Genomic DNA, 14,924 nt, shown 5'->3' with positions numbered 1-14,924 from the left:
GGCTTCTGGGTTGTGCCAAGAATAGCAGGGGCACCGCGCCGCTGAGTCACAAGGGCCGGGGTGAAGCTGTTTGCACAGTGGAGGTGCAAGGGCCGGGGTGCGGCTATTTGCACAGTGGAGGCGCAAGGACCCGGCGATGGGGCAGAGCACAGAGGGTGGGAAATTCACGGCTGGGGAGAATCCGTCTCCCTTGCCTCCTGCAGGTCAAGAGCCAGTTGAGAGCAAAGGGAGGCCCCAAGAACCCACCACTAGGAAGCTGAGGTGGCCCTGGAGTTGGGGCCCTGACGGCCGCTCCCCTCCCTTTTCCCAGCACAGCTTATCAGCATCCCTGGCCTTGTGCAAACATTCGTGAGTGACAAATTTTTCTTCTCCACCCTGTGTCAAGGGGGCTGCGCCCAGCTGGGTGCCAGGAGCACGACGGCACCCCAGCGGGGGGAGCTCGGTCACGATACCCGAGCGGAGGCGCACGATTCGGCTGCGTGCCGGGGCAGCTTTGCTCCCTGGGGTTGTATAGGCCAGTAGGGGTGTCCGGGGCGAATGCTAGAGCTGGATCTCCAGGAGGCTGGAGGGCGACCAGGAACCAGTGCGATGGAAAGCTTGGTTTTTTTTCTAGCAGTGCAGGAGCGCCAGGCGCAGCTGGCACAGAACAATTTTGCATTGGTGCTTCTCTGAAGCCGCTGCTTTGGTCGGCCGTTGAAAACGCAAGGGGGAGGCTGGGCCTTTTGCTGGTCGATCTGTGTGGCTCAGGGCCCGTATTGTAGAAACTGTGCGGCTACGTCTACACTGGCATGAATTTCCGAAAATGCTTTTAACGGAAAAGTTTTGCGTTAAAAGCATTTTCAGAAAAGCGCGTCTAGATTGGCAGGACGCTTTTCCAGAAAAGCACTTTTTGCGGAAAAGCGTCCATGGCCAAGTTAGACGCGGTTTTCCGCAAAAAAGCCCCGATCGCCATTTTCGCAATCGGGACTTTTTTGCGGAAAACAATACCGCGTTGTCTACACTGGCCCTCTTGCGCAAGTCTTTCGGAAAAAGACTTTTGCCCGAACAGGAGCAGCATAGTATTTCCGGAAAAGCACTGATGATTTTACAGGAGATCGTCGGTGCTTTTCCAGAAATTCAAACGGCCAGTGTAGACAGCTGGCAAGTTATTCCGGAAAAGCGGCTGATTTTGCAGAAAAACTTGCCAGTCTAGACACAGCCTGTGTGATAAAACTTTCTCCCTGAGACGACGGAAGCGTCTGTTGCGGGGGGTTATCAGGCCTCCGCCCGGTTTTGTTGGAGACACCAAAGCTCTGTGCCCCAGGGCGTTGGACGGCGCGAGTAGGGGTTATAGGGAAATGTAGGATTGCCAAATAAACCCGGCCAGGACTAAATCTCCTCTTCCTAGAAGGATCAAGGGTTAGGGTAAGAGGGATAGGAAGCTGGCTAAGCAGTTGGGCCCAATGGGTCGTGATCAACGGCTTGTTGTCTGGTTCGCAGTCAGGATCACGCGGACGCTCCAGGGGTTGTTCAACATCTTCAGGAATGAGCTGCCGGAGGGGACGGCTTGCACCCTCGGCGGGTTTGCGGATGGCATTAAGTCAGCGGGAGGGGTGGATACACAGGAGGGCAGAGCAGGGGCCAGAGCGACACAGACACATTGGAGGTTTGGGCCGAAAGCCATCGGATGGGATTCAACAAGGACAAACGCAGAGGGAAGAATCCCAACCCCTGTTACAGGCTCGGAACCGGCTGCTTCACCAGCCATTTGGCCGAAAAGGCCCTGGAGATTGCAGTGGAGGAGAAGCTGGAGATGAGCCAACCAGGCGCCCTTGTAGCCAAGCAGGCTAATGGCGTACTGGGGGGCTTTAGGCGGATCATTGGCAGCAGATCCAGAGAAGTGATTGTTCCCTTTATTCATAAGAACATAAGAGCGGCCGTACTGGGTCAGACCAAAGGTCCATCTAGCCCAGTGTCCTGTCTGCCGACAGTGGCCAGCACCAGGTGCCCCAGAGAGGGTGGACCGAAGACAGTGATCAAGCGATTTGTCTCCTGCCATCTCTCTCCAGCCTCTGACAAACAGAGGCCAAGGACACCATTTTATCCCCTGGCTAATAGCCTTTTATGGACCTAACCTCCATGAATGTATCTAGCTTCTCTTTAAATTCTGTTATAGTTCTAGCCTCCTCTGGCAAGGAGTTCCACAGGTTGACTGTGCTCTGTGTGAAGAGGAATTTTCACTTATTAGTTTTAAACCTCCTACCCATTTGTGACGTAGTGGGGGTACTTGCTGGGCTGTGGTGACCTCTTTTGTCTGGAGCAAGACCCAGCAGGGAAAACCTTATTATGCAAAGGTGACTCCATACCGGTTGAACCAGCTACCCCCCATGGGGAGAAACAAAGGGAGGTGGAATGCTGCCCTGGCTGGGGGCAGGGTTTGGAGAGGGAGAGTTAGTTCCTGTCGGGAAAGCAGGGGAGAAGGAGCTGGGGAGGGGGGCTGGGATCCCCCCATCTCAAGGGGGCACTGAGGCCTCTTAGCCCCCAGTTCCTGTAACCAGATCACATCTGTGCTATGCTGTATTCTGGAGAAGCAATAAACCACCCTCAATTCCACTGGCTGGTGGAGTCTGTTTGTGCCATTTCGGGGTGCAGGAGACGGGGGACCCCCAACGCGCCGTCACACCATTCATTTCATTTGGTGTCCTCTAGTCCTTCTATTATGGGAACTAATGAAGAACTTTTCTTTATTCACCCTCTCCACACCACTCATGATTTTATAGACCTCTATCATATCCCCCCTCAGTCTCCTCTTTTCTAAACTGAAAAGTCCCAGTCTCTTTAGCCTCTCCTCATATGGGACCCGTTCCAAACCCCTAATCATTTTAGTTGCCCTTTTCTGAACCCTTTCCAAGGCCAAAATATCTATTTTGAGGTGAGGAGCCCACATCGGTACACAGTATTCAAGATGTGGGTGTACCATAGTTTTATACAGGGGCAGTAAGATATTCTGGGTCTTATTTTCTATCCCTTTCTTAATAATTCCTAACATTCTATTCGGCTCTGGTGAGGCCACATCTGGAGTGTTCTGTCCAGTTCTGGGCCCCCCTCCCCCCACTACAGAACAGATGTGGACGCATTGGAGAGGGGCCAGCGGAGGCGACCAAAATGATTCGGGGGCTGGAGCACCTGGCGGGGGGTTAACCAGCTGCTTGATGTTTTCTTTCCAAATTCTTTTCCCCGATCAGTTTGTAATTTTGGAGACACAAAACCTTTGCTGACAAGAGCCTGAATGGCCGGGGATTCCTCTGATTGGCCGGGGGGGGGGCTGGTTTGGATGAGATTTGAGGTATAAACTGCCCTACGGCTGGTCCTTTGGGGGGCGAGCCTGTTGGGAGTTGGGGAGATGGGTGTGATGCTGTGGGGGATGCCGTACACTCGGGGGGTCTGTCTACACTACCCCCCTAGTTCGAACTAGGGGGGTAATGTATGCATACCGAACTTGCCAATGAAGCCCGGGATTTGAATTTCCCGGGCTTCATTAGCATAAAGCCGGCGCCGCCATTTTTAAAAGCCGGCTAGTGCGAACCCCGTGCCGCGCGGCTACACGCGGCACGGACTAGATAGTTCGGACTAGCAAGCTATTCCGAACTATCTGTATGCCTCGTGGAATGAGGTGTACAGATAGTTCGGAATGGCTTGTTAGTCTGAACTATCTAGCCCGTGCCACGTGTAGCCGCGCGGCACGGGGTTCGCACTAGCCGGCTTTTAAAAATGGCGGCGCCGGCTTTATGCTAATGAAGCCCGGGAAATTCAAATCCCGGGCTTCATTAGCAAGTTCGGTATGCATACATTACCCCCCTAGTTCGAACTAGGGGGGTAGTGTAGACATACCCTGGGGTAAGCTGTCTACCCTTGGGGCCCTGTTGCTGCGTGCGCTGTGGGTGACCCCTACTGGCCTGTTCATGCTGCCGCTGCCTCCCTCGGTCCTGCCTTTCCTCCCTACGGTCCTGCCGCTTCTTGTCTCGGGCCTGGCGCTTCTTCTCTTCCTCCTGTTCCTCCAGTTCCTTTAGCCGCAGCTCGATCTCCAGCCGTCGCAGCTCTGCCGGGAGGGACCCCGGATGAACCTCTGCTGACGGAGCGTGGCCTGGTGGGCACTGCGTCTCTCCAGCGGACCCCAGGCCTCCCTCCGGTCTGAGAGTCTGAGACGCTCCCGGGGGGTCTGGCTGCTCCCCGCTGGGACAGGATCCAGGCCCTGGAACGGTCATTCTCTTCCAGCCGGCTAATCAGCTGGCCCTTGGTTGCTTTCCCTATAGCCAGGCCTCTCTCTGCACAGCCCCACCAGGTCTGCCTTCAGGAGTCGGGTGTAGGCCATCTCCCCGCCGTTCCCCGGGTGCAGTCTCACCGGTCGAATGCTGCTGGAAGCTCCATCCACAGGGGCCGTGCATCCCACTGCTGCCACCATGTGACGGCACGACAGGGACCCCCAACCCTACAGCCCCGTCCGCAGCAAGACAGGAATCTGCCAGCCAGTAGAATAGAGAGGGTCTATCGCTTCTCCGAGATACAGCTCAGTAGGACTGATATGGGCATAAGAGGATAGGCCGACAGCACTAGCTCCCTTGGGGGAAGGGGTTCACAGGCCCCTGAAGCCCCCCCCCCCCCCCCGCCCTCCACTGGTTTAGTCTGCTCCCGGCAGGCTTCCCCACCCTCTACCTCCCCTTCTCCTAGCCACACCCTGCCTTTGTTCAGCCTCCTTTCCTGGCCCAGTGAGAAACGGTTGGGCCATGGTGTGCTGAGAGCCCTGGGGTGACCCCCGCCGGGCCGTGCTTAGAGAGAGAGGCCAGTAGGGGTCACCCACAGCGCACGCAGCAACAGGGCTACAAGAATAGACAGCTCCCCCCCCCCCCCGAGTACAGCACCCCCTACTATATCACAGTGGGATATAACCTCTCCCCTGTGTAAGGGGGGGCTGGGTGGGGCACAGGGAGCTCTGGGGTGTCTGAGGGGAAGTGGGGGGATGGGTTATAAACTCCCCCCGTGTGAGGGGGGGCTGGGGGGCACAGGGAGCACTGGGGTGTCTGAGGGGAGGTGGGGGGATGGGTTATAACCTCCCCCCTGTGTGAGGTGGGGCTGGGGGGCACAGGGAGCGCTGGGGTGTCTGAGGGGAGGTGGGGGGATGGGTTATAAACTCCCCCCGTGTGAGGGGGGCACAGGGAGCACTGGGGTGTGTGAGGGGAGGTGGGGGGATGGGTTAGAACCTCTCCCCTGTGTGGGGGGGGCTGGGGGCATGGGGAGCACTGGGGTGTCTGAGGGGAGGTGGGGGATGGGTTAGAACCTCTCCCCTGCGTGAGGAGGGGTTGGGGGGCACAGGGAGCACTGGGGTGTCTGAGGGGAGGTGGGGGGATGGGTTAGAACCTCTCCCCTGTGTGTGGGGGGGCTGGGGGCACGGGGAGCATTGGAGTGTGTGAGGGGAGGGGGGATGGGTTAGAACCTCTCCCCTGTGTGAGGAGGGGTTGGGGGGCACAGGGAGCACTGGGGTGTCTGAGGGGAGGTGGGGGATGGGTTAGAACCTCTCCCCTGCGTGAGGAGGGGTTGGGGGGCACAGGGAGCACTGGGGTGTCTGAGGGGAGGGGGGATGGGTTAGAACCTCTCCCCTGTGTGAGGGGGGCTGGGGGGCACAGGGAGCACTGGGGTGTCTGAGGGGAGGTGGGGGGATGGGTTAGAACCTCTCCCCTGCGTGAGGAGGGGTTGGGGGGCACAGGGAGCGCTGGGGTGTCTGAGGGGAGGTGGGGGGATGGGTTAGAACCTCTCCCCTGCGTGAGGAGGGGTTGGGGGGCATGGTGATGAAATGGTGATGAAGATGCACCTGTTGGGGAAATCGGCCTGTTCTTAGGGACGAGTCGCTCCGGCTCCTTCTCTGCCCCCCCCCCCCCCCCCCGTCTCCACCAGCCAGCGGTTCCCCCTCTGCCTCCCCTTCCCACCCGCCTGGGGTCTCCCTGCTCTGGGTGCATCAGGCCACGGCAGGGCAGGCGCCTGGCGCCCTCTCACCTCTCCCATGTCCGACAGGAGCCTGGCGCTGGGGTTGGGAACGGAGCTGTGGCCGGGGCGGCTCCTTCTCAGCGCGGCGCCACCAGGGAACACGCCGGCTCTCCCCATCCCCGGCAGCACCCCGCTCGGTTCAGTTATTTTATAACCACCCCAGAGCGCCGGGAGCCCTGGGCCACACTGAGAGCAGGAGCTGCCCACGGAGCAACAGCAGCTTCGCTCCACCCTAGACATCAAGGGAGTGGGGACTAGTGGTTAGAGCAGTGGGGGGAGGGGGAAGCCAGGACTCCTGGGTTCCCTCCCCAGCTCTGCATCCCTGACATCCCAACCCTGTTGAGTAGGATCGGTCCCAGGACTGACCCTTGGGGGACCCCACTCGTTACCCGTTACTTTGGGATCAGGACCCCCACGCTGTCTGCATTTGATTTGTGGTACTGAGAGTGCGGTTGGGTAAAGAGCAGCTGCAATGAGTCAGCACCAGTATGAGGCCTGAGCAGAGAGGCTCTGAAGGGTTTGTGCTCACAGAGGGGCATTGGCTTCCTACAGAAAACCACTAAGCAGCAGCTGACAGGGGGACCTGCAGGCCAAGGAGCGGCCCCCACCCGATGCCACGGACGCGGCTGCAGAGGAAATCAAGAGGCAACAGGCAGCGAGGGAAATGGAGCTAGAACCCGAGAGGGCCCTGGCAGAGAGACGTGCACAGGAGAGAGAGGATCCGGCAGAAGCAGAGAGAGGGGCCCACGCACGGCGAACCGAGGCGAGTTCCCAGCGGTGCAACTCCAGATACTGGAGGCACAACGAAGGGTCCAGCAACCTGCGAGCCCAGCCCCGCTTGCCAACAAGGGTTGGGAGAGGATCTGTCCCGTCTACAGCGATAACGACGCTATCGAGGAGTTTTTGGCCACCTTCGAGCGCATCTGCAACGTGAACCGGATCCCAGACGAGCAGCGCAGGCCTGTCCTGAGGACCAGACTGACTGGCGAGGCCCGGGCGGTATCAATGCCATAGGGCAGGAGGAAGCGTTGGATGATGGGCGGTTTAAGGACTGTGCACTGAGGCGGTTCAGGGTCACCCCTGAATCCCACCGGGTTAAGTTCAGGAGTTTTAGGATGGCCAATGATTGTTCCTATCTGGAATGTGCCCAGAAGCTGACGGGCTTTGTTAAAAGGTGGGTGATGGGGGCGAAGGTAAATGGGGATTATGAGAAACTGCTGGATTTGCTCCCCCTGGAGCAGCTTCTGAATGTGGTGCCTGACCAGGTCAGGGCGGCCGTGTGTGATCGGGAGCCTGAGTCGGCCCTACAGGCTGCAGATATCGCAGGTGCCCACACCCAGAACAGGGCGCGGGACGGGCACAGACCTTTAGGGAGGACTCAGCACTTCCCCCCCCCCCCCCAGTCTAAACAGAGGGAGGGGTTCAGGAGCAGCCTGGGATGCAGAGGAGCCCCGAGAGCGGGGGTGGGAAACGCTGACTCTCTCCAGGCTCTTTTGGCCTCCGTCGTCCCAGCCGAGGGCAGCGCCCAGACGGCAGCAGGGGGTGCGGGTGGGAGGGGGCAGCCCCTGGCGGGGAAGGAGCCGGGGGGGGCTGTTTGGAAAAGCTGCACAGACACAAGTGGGTGGGGCCGGATCGAGTGCACCCGAGGGGGCTGCGGGAGCTGGCTGCAGAGCCCTCTGCTAGCGCCCGGGGCAGGCCGGGTCCCGGCGACGCTCCGGGCTGGGGCAGTGTCATTTCCTCCCCTTCGCGCCGCCCCCGCCGCGCCGAGGGGCCTGCGCCGAAAGGGCCAGTGTCCCCTCAGGCGTCCCACGGGCCTGGGCCGCGATAGCGACACGTCGATAGAACCGCAGAGCCCAACGGGGGGAGGAAGAATCCACAGGCGGGTGCCACGCCTGGGCCTGCCCCCCCGGAGTGGATGTGGCTGGCCCAGGGGAGCGCTCCCCTCGGCTTGGCCCCCCTGGCTCGGGAGGTGACCCCTCGAGGGAGAAACCCCCTTCCACTGGGGCAGGCGGCGTCTGCACTACGGGCTCTGCCGGCCCCGCTCCAGCGCCGTGGCCAAGCTGCTACCGTAACCGCCGTGTGGACAGGCCCTTGTGCCCCAGAGGGACCTAGCGAAACCAGGGGGCCTTAGCAAAGACCAGGCCAGGACTCTTCATGTTGCCCTCGGATACCGCGCTGGGCGCCCCACAGAGAGGCCCAGGAGGCGACGGGCGTTCAGTGGGGCGCAGGCATGGAGGGGGATGGGAAATACGGCCTGGGGTGCCCCCCCTTCTCTGGGAGAGGCAGGAGAGACACTGAAGGAGGCAGGGCTGCTGTAGAGAAAACAGCCTGAGGTGGCAGAAGCCAAGACGTGGGTGGGATTCCCCGGGCCTTGGCAGTGCGTGGTCCGGCCTTGCCGCACAGGGGCCGAGGACCACGGGCCTTTCCCGCACACACGTGGCTGCCCACGCACGCAGGCGCCAAACGAGCTCCGTGCGGCTCCCGCGTGGGCAGCACCCCCGTCTGGCAGGGCCGAGCTGAGGCCAGGCCCCCTGAGCCCCACACCCACCCAGAGCTCACGTGTAGGGTCCGGATGTGTTCAGAGAACGCGCTGTGCAAAGAGACAGCCCGGCCGGGGGCAGGCACCGGGGCAGACACTCGGTTCCACACCAGCCCCTCGGCACCGCCCTGGCGGCATGAGACGGGGCTTGTGAGCTGAATGGGGCCAGAGACTGACATCCAAGGGGGGTGAGTGTTCACTTTACCACCTCATTAGGCTGGGGGCGGACATCTTTCTTCCCCGCAGACACATCCTGGTTCTGTTCCAAATTTGGGACAGAGAGAAACCTGGATGTGTGAGAATCAAGCTGTGACGGCGCGTTGGGGGTTCCCCGTCTCCTGCACCCCGAAATGGCACAAACAGACTGCACCAGCTAGTGGAATTGAGGGTGGTTTATTGCTCCTCCAGCACAGCGCAGCACAGATGTAATCTGGTTACAGGAACTGGGCTAGGATGCCTCAGGCCCCCTTGAGATGGGGGAGACTGGGCCCCTAAACTCCAGCCCCTTCCCCTAGGCTCTCCTCCATGCTCTCCAGATAGGAACTCCCTAACTCTCTCCAAGCCCTGCCCCCCAGCCAGGGCAGCATCCACCTTCCTTTGTTCCTCTCCATGGGGGGTGTCTGGCCACTGGTTCAACAAGTTTGGCATTACCTCTGCCTAGTGAGGCTTTCCCTGCTCGGTCTTGCTCCAGACAGCAGGGGTCACCACAGCCCAGCAAGTACCCCCACTACGTCACACAAGCACAAGAGTCAGGCCTGAAGGGGACTCATAAAGAGGGGACAAGTACAAGAGGGTTGTGTATTGTTGAAGCTAAGGGGTGTGTTACGGAGGGACTGGACGATCCACCAGGGAGCAACTGAGCTGTACGTTCAGCCGAGGGTTGTCTGGCTACACAAGGCGGCAGGCTGTGCAAAGGCGGCCAAGTGTCTGTGTGTGAATTAAGACTGTGGTACAAGCTGTATACAGAGGGGGAGACACACATTCCCCAAAAGGGCTGACAACTCATCCGTGGGACTTGAGAACACAAGATCCAAGGGGGAGACGCACATCCTCAGTCAGCAAGCTGTTTACAGCCGGGGGGACGCGCATCCCCATAAGACTGACCTAAGTGGAGACTGACTGTACGGCCAGCAGTCGAGTGATTGAACCCTGACACCCAAGAGGAAGGTGAAAGCCGACCCACTGGAATATTTTGAGTACAAGTTCACAAACCCCGGCAGGCAGCCATTTTAAAAACACAGTACTGGCTGCGTCTAGACTGGCAAGTTTTTCTGCAAAAGCAGCTGCTTTTGTGGAAAAACTTGCCAGCTGTCTACACTGGCCACTTGAATTTCTGCAAGAACACTGACGCTCTCATGTAAGATTGTCAGTGTTCTTGCGCAAATACTAGGCTGCTCCCGTTCGGGCAAAAGCCCTCTTGTGCAAATGCTTTTGCGCAACAGGGCCAGTGTAGACAACCTGGGATTGTTTTGCGCAAAAAAGCCCTGATCACAAAAATGGCGATGGGGGCTTTCTTGTGCAAAACCGCGTCTAGATTGGCACGGACGCTTTTCTGCAAAAAGTGCTTTTGCGGAAAAGCGTCCGTGCCAATCTCGACGCTCTTTTCCGCAAATGCTTTTAACGGAAAAACTTTTCTGTTAAAAGCATTTGCGGAAAATCATGCCCGTCTAGACATAGCCAGTATGTCACAGCCGGCAAAGGAAGAGGTGGTCAAATGGTGAAATAATCAGGAAGGCAATAAAGTGAACAAAGCAGTAATAGTGATGCTGCGGATCCTCAAATGAAAGGAGCAGAAAATAGCTGCTTAAAGCTGAAAAATGAGGTAATAATAATAAATAATAAAAATTAGAACAGGGAAAGCAACACTGGTTGTCCGGACGTATGATTTTCTCAGGAAAATGAGAAATTGGAAAGGGCTGTTAAAAACCTGCAAAACAGTAAAGCAATGTCTCATGTTGTTAAACAACACACTGCAAGCGCTTTTACAATGCCCAAAGAGTGAGGACAGAAATAGACAACGGTGGCCCTGGCAAGTTTAAAGATAAAATGGGGTTCACTGCATTGCAACCATAGTCATATGAGGGGCAAGCCAAAACGGAACTAAAATTGGTGCCCCATTCTTCCTTTCCTTCAAGATCCTTTAAGGGCCTTAAAAGCATATAACATATAATCAGGGCTCAACAATTAAGGTAATCTACTCGCCACGGGCACGGTGCCGCAGCGCAAACAGCGCATGCGTAGCGTGGTCTGCATATGCGCAGCGTGCTGAACCACGTGGCTGGCAAACCGGGCTCGCTGCAGGTCAGCGAGCCCTGCATATAATACTAAAAATTGCTAGTAAAAAACAAATTGAGCGCATGGGTGCAAAGATTCAGGAAAAACCCCTCGTGAAAAGAAAAGAAAAGAAAAGAAAAGAAAAGAAAAGAAAAGGTGTACTATATCTTTAAAACAAATATTGCAAGAGTTTAAACATAGCCCAGGGTCTGACAATACCATGCAGACCTTTAAGCACATTGATGAAATATTTATTGGTTTACAAACCCTTAATTTCAATCAAAATAAATACTACTGTGGTTTGACTATTAAGGAAAACATGTACTAAGCAGTTTAATAATTGTTAGCTGACTGTAGAAATAAACATTTGGATTTACCCAGAGAAAGGAACCAGAAGGTGTGGGGGCTAGTTAAAAGCCCCACCCTTTTTACTAAACTAATAATGGATAAAACCTGTATCCCTGAAAAGGTGCCATTCAGCAGAAAAGCAGGCTCAGGTATATAAACAATAGAAAGGAAATAGCATGTGAAAGAGAGGGTGGGTGGTCAGAGGTTTGGGCTCTGTGTGGGCATCATAGAAGAATAAGGAAAGCAGTAATACAGGCATTGGAAAGTTAAATTACTGGGAAGGAGAAAAGTTTTCTTTTGAGGAAGAAAGCAAGTGATTAAGGGTGTGAGGAGTTGATTCTGGGACTTGTAGGAGGAATTGAGCAATTGTCCTAAAGGGATAAAGAAAAGCTGCTATTAAAAACAAACAAACAAAACTTGTTTCTTTGGGGAAAGTTGCTAAATGGAAATGAAGGGATTCTATTAAACTTAGTCAAATGCATGCCAGAGAATGCTTTGTAAATCTCTTGGGTAGGTTTCAAATGAATTGATTGTATTTGTCTTGGCTAGCGCCCTCTCACCTGAAATTGCAAATTGAGAAGACATGTTGTGCCAGACACAAATGCTTGTCTTGGGGCATGTAACCCTTGAGGTGGTTCTAAGAAAAATTGTTCTATTACATAAAACACCTCCTACACTTCAAAGAGAAGCCACCATAGGCGTGTATTCTTGCTGTGTGCTTTAAAAGCAGAACTCTGAAATGGCACTGTCTCTCTTTCAAGGCTAAGTCTTTGGGCTGCTCCTGACTTTAAATCTGAAGGCAAGTGTGTGTGAATGCCTGGCTGTTAAGGAACAGTCTGAATCTTCTATAAATAATACTAAACTGATAAAAAGGGCTTGTTATTCCACTTTTTCAAGAGGATAGAACACACTGTCCTATAGTAAATTGTCCAAATCAAAGATATGGAATATATAGTAAAATATTCATAAGGCCCTACTTGAAAGAAATCTAAGACTAATGTTACTGCTAAATATGGAAATAAATGTAGTACTAATGCTGCACAAGATACTCTATCAGAGAGAGAAAGCCTTTTGGGCTGGAATGGTAATTGGTAAACACCTTGTGCTAAGGAAAATCACTATCGCAGTATATACAGTTGCTACCTGTAAATAAATTTGAAGCTTCACAACACACAGACTAAAAACCTGGTTTGTGGTATAAGAGAAAATGAAGGCATGCCACCTTTACCTTAGGCATTGAGCAGGGAACTAATTTACCCAATCCCTCGGAAGCTGGTTTACAAAATAAAAGCGTAGGTAATTTTGGGGAAACAGCAGGCTAATGAAGAAGTCAGCACAATACGCCTGTGTCTAGACTGGCAAGTTTTTCCGCAAAATCAGCTGCTTTTCTGGAAAAACTTGCCAGCTGTCTACACTGGCCACTTGAATTTCCACAAGAACACTGACGCTCTCATGTAAGATTGTCAGTATTATTGCGGAAATACTATGCTGCTCCCGTTCGGGCACAAGCCCTCTTGTGCAAATCATTTGCGCAAGAGGGCCAGTGTAAACAGCACAGCACTGCCCCTCAACACATCTATCCATGTGCATGATGGTCCCGCGATGAGCAACCCGACCGTTGACGGGACGCGGCTCTACCGTGTTCCGCCAGTGACAGGTAGCCTAACGTGGGATCTGGAGTGGCACTATGGCAGTTAGTACCAAGAGGAGGGTCTATTGATCTTGCAGAAATTGAGGAGTTGGTGGTGCAAGCCGGACAGGCCGACTGAGGTACACTCAGATGGGGGAACCGTGAACCAAGCTAATACCAAGTCCTCAAACCCTGGCAGTGGAGGTTAAAGCTCTGATCTCGGGCAGCACCATCTCGGGGAATGAGAGAATGGAATTGGGTGTCGTTTTGCCAAATTCTGTGGGTGTCTCGATGACAACATTCCTACCGGTACCAGTGCTCTACCAACAGTTCCGGAGTAAGCTACAACATTAAATTATTGTATTTAACCTGGCGGGTTTATGAACCCTGAGGGTAAGAGGAGGGACTGTAGGATGAAAATTTCTGAGGCAGGTTTTGATATTCTGTTAAGAACCCAATCTACATTCAGATCTGGGAATGGCGCATCAACACAGCACTGGACATGGTTATTCCCCTTCCCCACCAGTCTAGCCCATCAACGGAAAGCCATCCCCCGGGAAGGGAGGCAGGACAAGACCCATTCAATAGTGCTAATGTCTCTACTTTAATCCCCAGAGGAATCGCAGACACTCCCAATGGACCACACCCGCAGGGATACCTTCTTGAGGCTGACAAGATGCACCACCGCTTAACACGCAGTTGATCTGCTTTGTTTAACTGGACAAAGCTCCCTGGCAAAGCTCAGAGATTGGGGGCTCCAGACTGGACACACACACACACACACACACACACACACACACACACACACACCCCGCTGTTCTCATTGGGCCTGCCTCCCTTCTGGGACACCCTGTGACGGCGAGTCGGGGTTCCTCCGATCCTGAACCCCATAGCAGCAAGAACAGACTCGATTGCACTATTTATCCCTCCCCGTGCACCCCTAAAGCTATTGTGGTTGGATTTTGACAGAGGTGTGGGTGTGTGGGGGGGCGCACACTCTGCCTGTGTGTTGCCCCAGCCCTGCACAGCCAGCCGGCATGGCTGCCCTTGAGCAAACTGCCCAATGACCACAAGATCCGTTCAGGGACAAAGGCCAGTAGGGGTCATCCACAGCCCAACCATACCTACGTACCGACACTACATCACATCTCTCCCCCTGCTCCTCCCAGGGCCGGCACAGGCCAGCACCGAGTGCTCCCGGCCCCAGTCCGGCTTCATCATGTTCACGTGACTCACCGCCGGCCGCGCGTCCGGCCCGTCAGCTCCACCACGCAGTCACCTCGCTCAGCTGCTTAACGACCTTGCAGGGGCCGTCCCAGGCTGCTTGCAGCTCGTTCTTCTGCACGGGGATTAGGACCATGACTTGGTCCCCAGTAGCGTAGGCGCGGGACCGTGCATTGCGGTCGTACCAGACCTTCTGCTTCCTCTGGGCCCTGCTCAGGTTCTCTCCGGCCAGGTCCATGAGCTCAGCAAGTCTTTCCCGGAAAGCCAGGACGTATTCCACCACCGACTCGCCCTCCGGGGAGACCTTCCCCTCCCACTCGTCTCTCAGCAAGCCCAGGGGGCCCCTCACCCACCTCCCGTACATCAGCTCGAATGGGGAGAACCCCGTGGACTCCTGGGGCACCTCCCTGTACGCGAACAGCAGGTGGGGTAGGTACTTGTCCCAGTCCTGCGGGTGCTGGTGCATAAAGGTCCGTAGCATCTGCTTCAGAGTCCCATTGAACCTCCCCACCAGCCCGTTGGTCTGGGGGTGCTACACCGGGGCCCAGGGGTGCTGGACCCCGCACTTCCCCACAAGCACCGGAGCGGGGCCGACATGAAGTTGGATCCTTGGTCCGTAAGGACCTCCTGGGGGAACCGCACCCTGCTGAAAGTGGTCAGCAGCGTGTCTGCCTGGCTAGAGGGCAGAGCTACGTCCTCGGGGTAGCGGGTGGCAAAGTCCACCACCACCAGGATGTATTTCTTCCCCGTCCGGGTCGCTTTGCTGAAGGGTCCCACAATGTCCTTCGCCACCGTCTGAAAAGGCTCCTCTCTAATCGGTAGGGGCCTCAAAGCAGCTTTGCTCCTGTCTTGGGCCTTCCCCACTCGCAGGCCCAGCAGAACCACTGCACG

At 55.8% G+C, this 14,924-nt stretch overlaps 1 protein-coding gene across 1 annotated transcript in view; it reads right to left on the bottom strand.

Moving 5' to 3' along the window:
- Window positions 1–14,924, bottom strand: part of LOC102458237 (uncharacterized) — a 62,974-nt gene that overhangs the window by 24,445 nt on the left and 23,605 nt on the right. Inside the window, exon 9 of the mRNA XM_075908203.1 lies at window positions 3,983–4,078. Coding sequence (XP_075764318.1) covers window positions 3,983–4,078 — 96 coding nt within the window. The remainder of the gene's footprint in view (window positions 1–3,982; window positions 4,079–14,924) is intronic.

This window comes from Pelodiscus sinensis, chromosome 24, assembly GCF_049634645.1.
Source record: "Pelodiscus sinensis isolate JC-2024 chromosome 24, ASM4963464v1, whole genome shotgun sequence".
NCBI lineage: Eukaryota > Metazoa > Chordata > Testudines > Trionychidae > Pelodiscus > Pelodiscus sinensis.
Note: the sequence above shows the minus strand (reverse complement) of the source record. Positions and strands in the feature narration are given on the sequence as shown.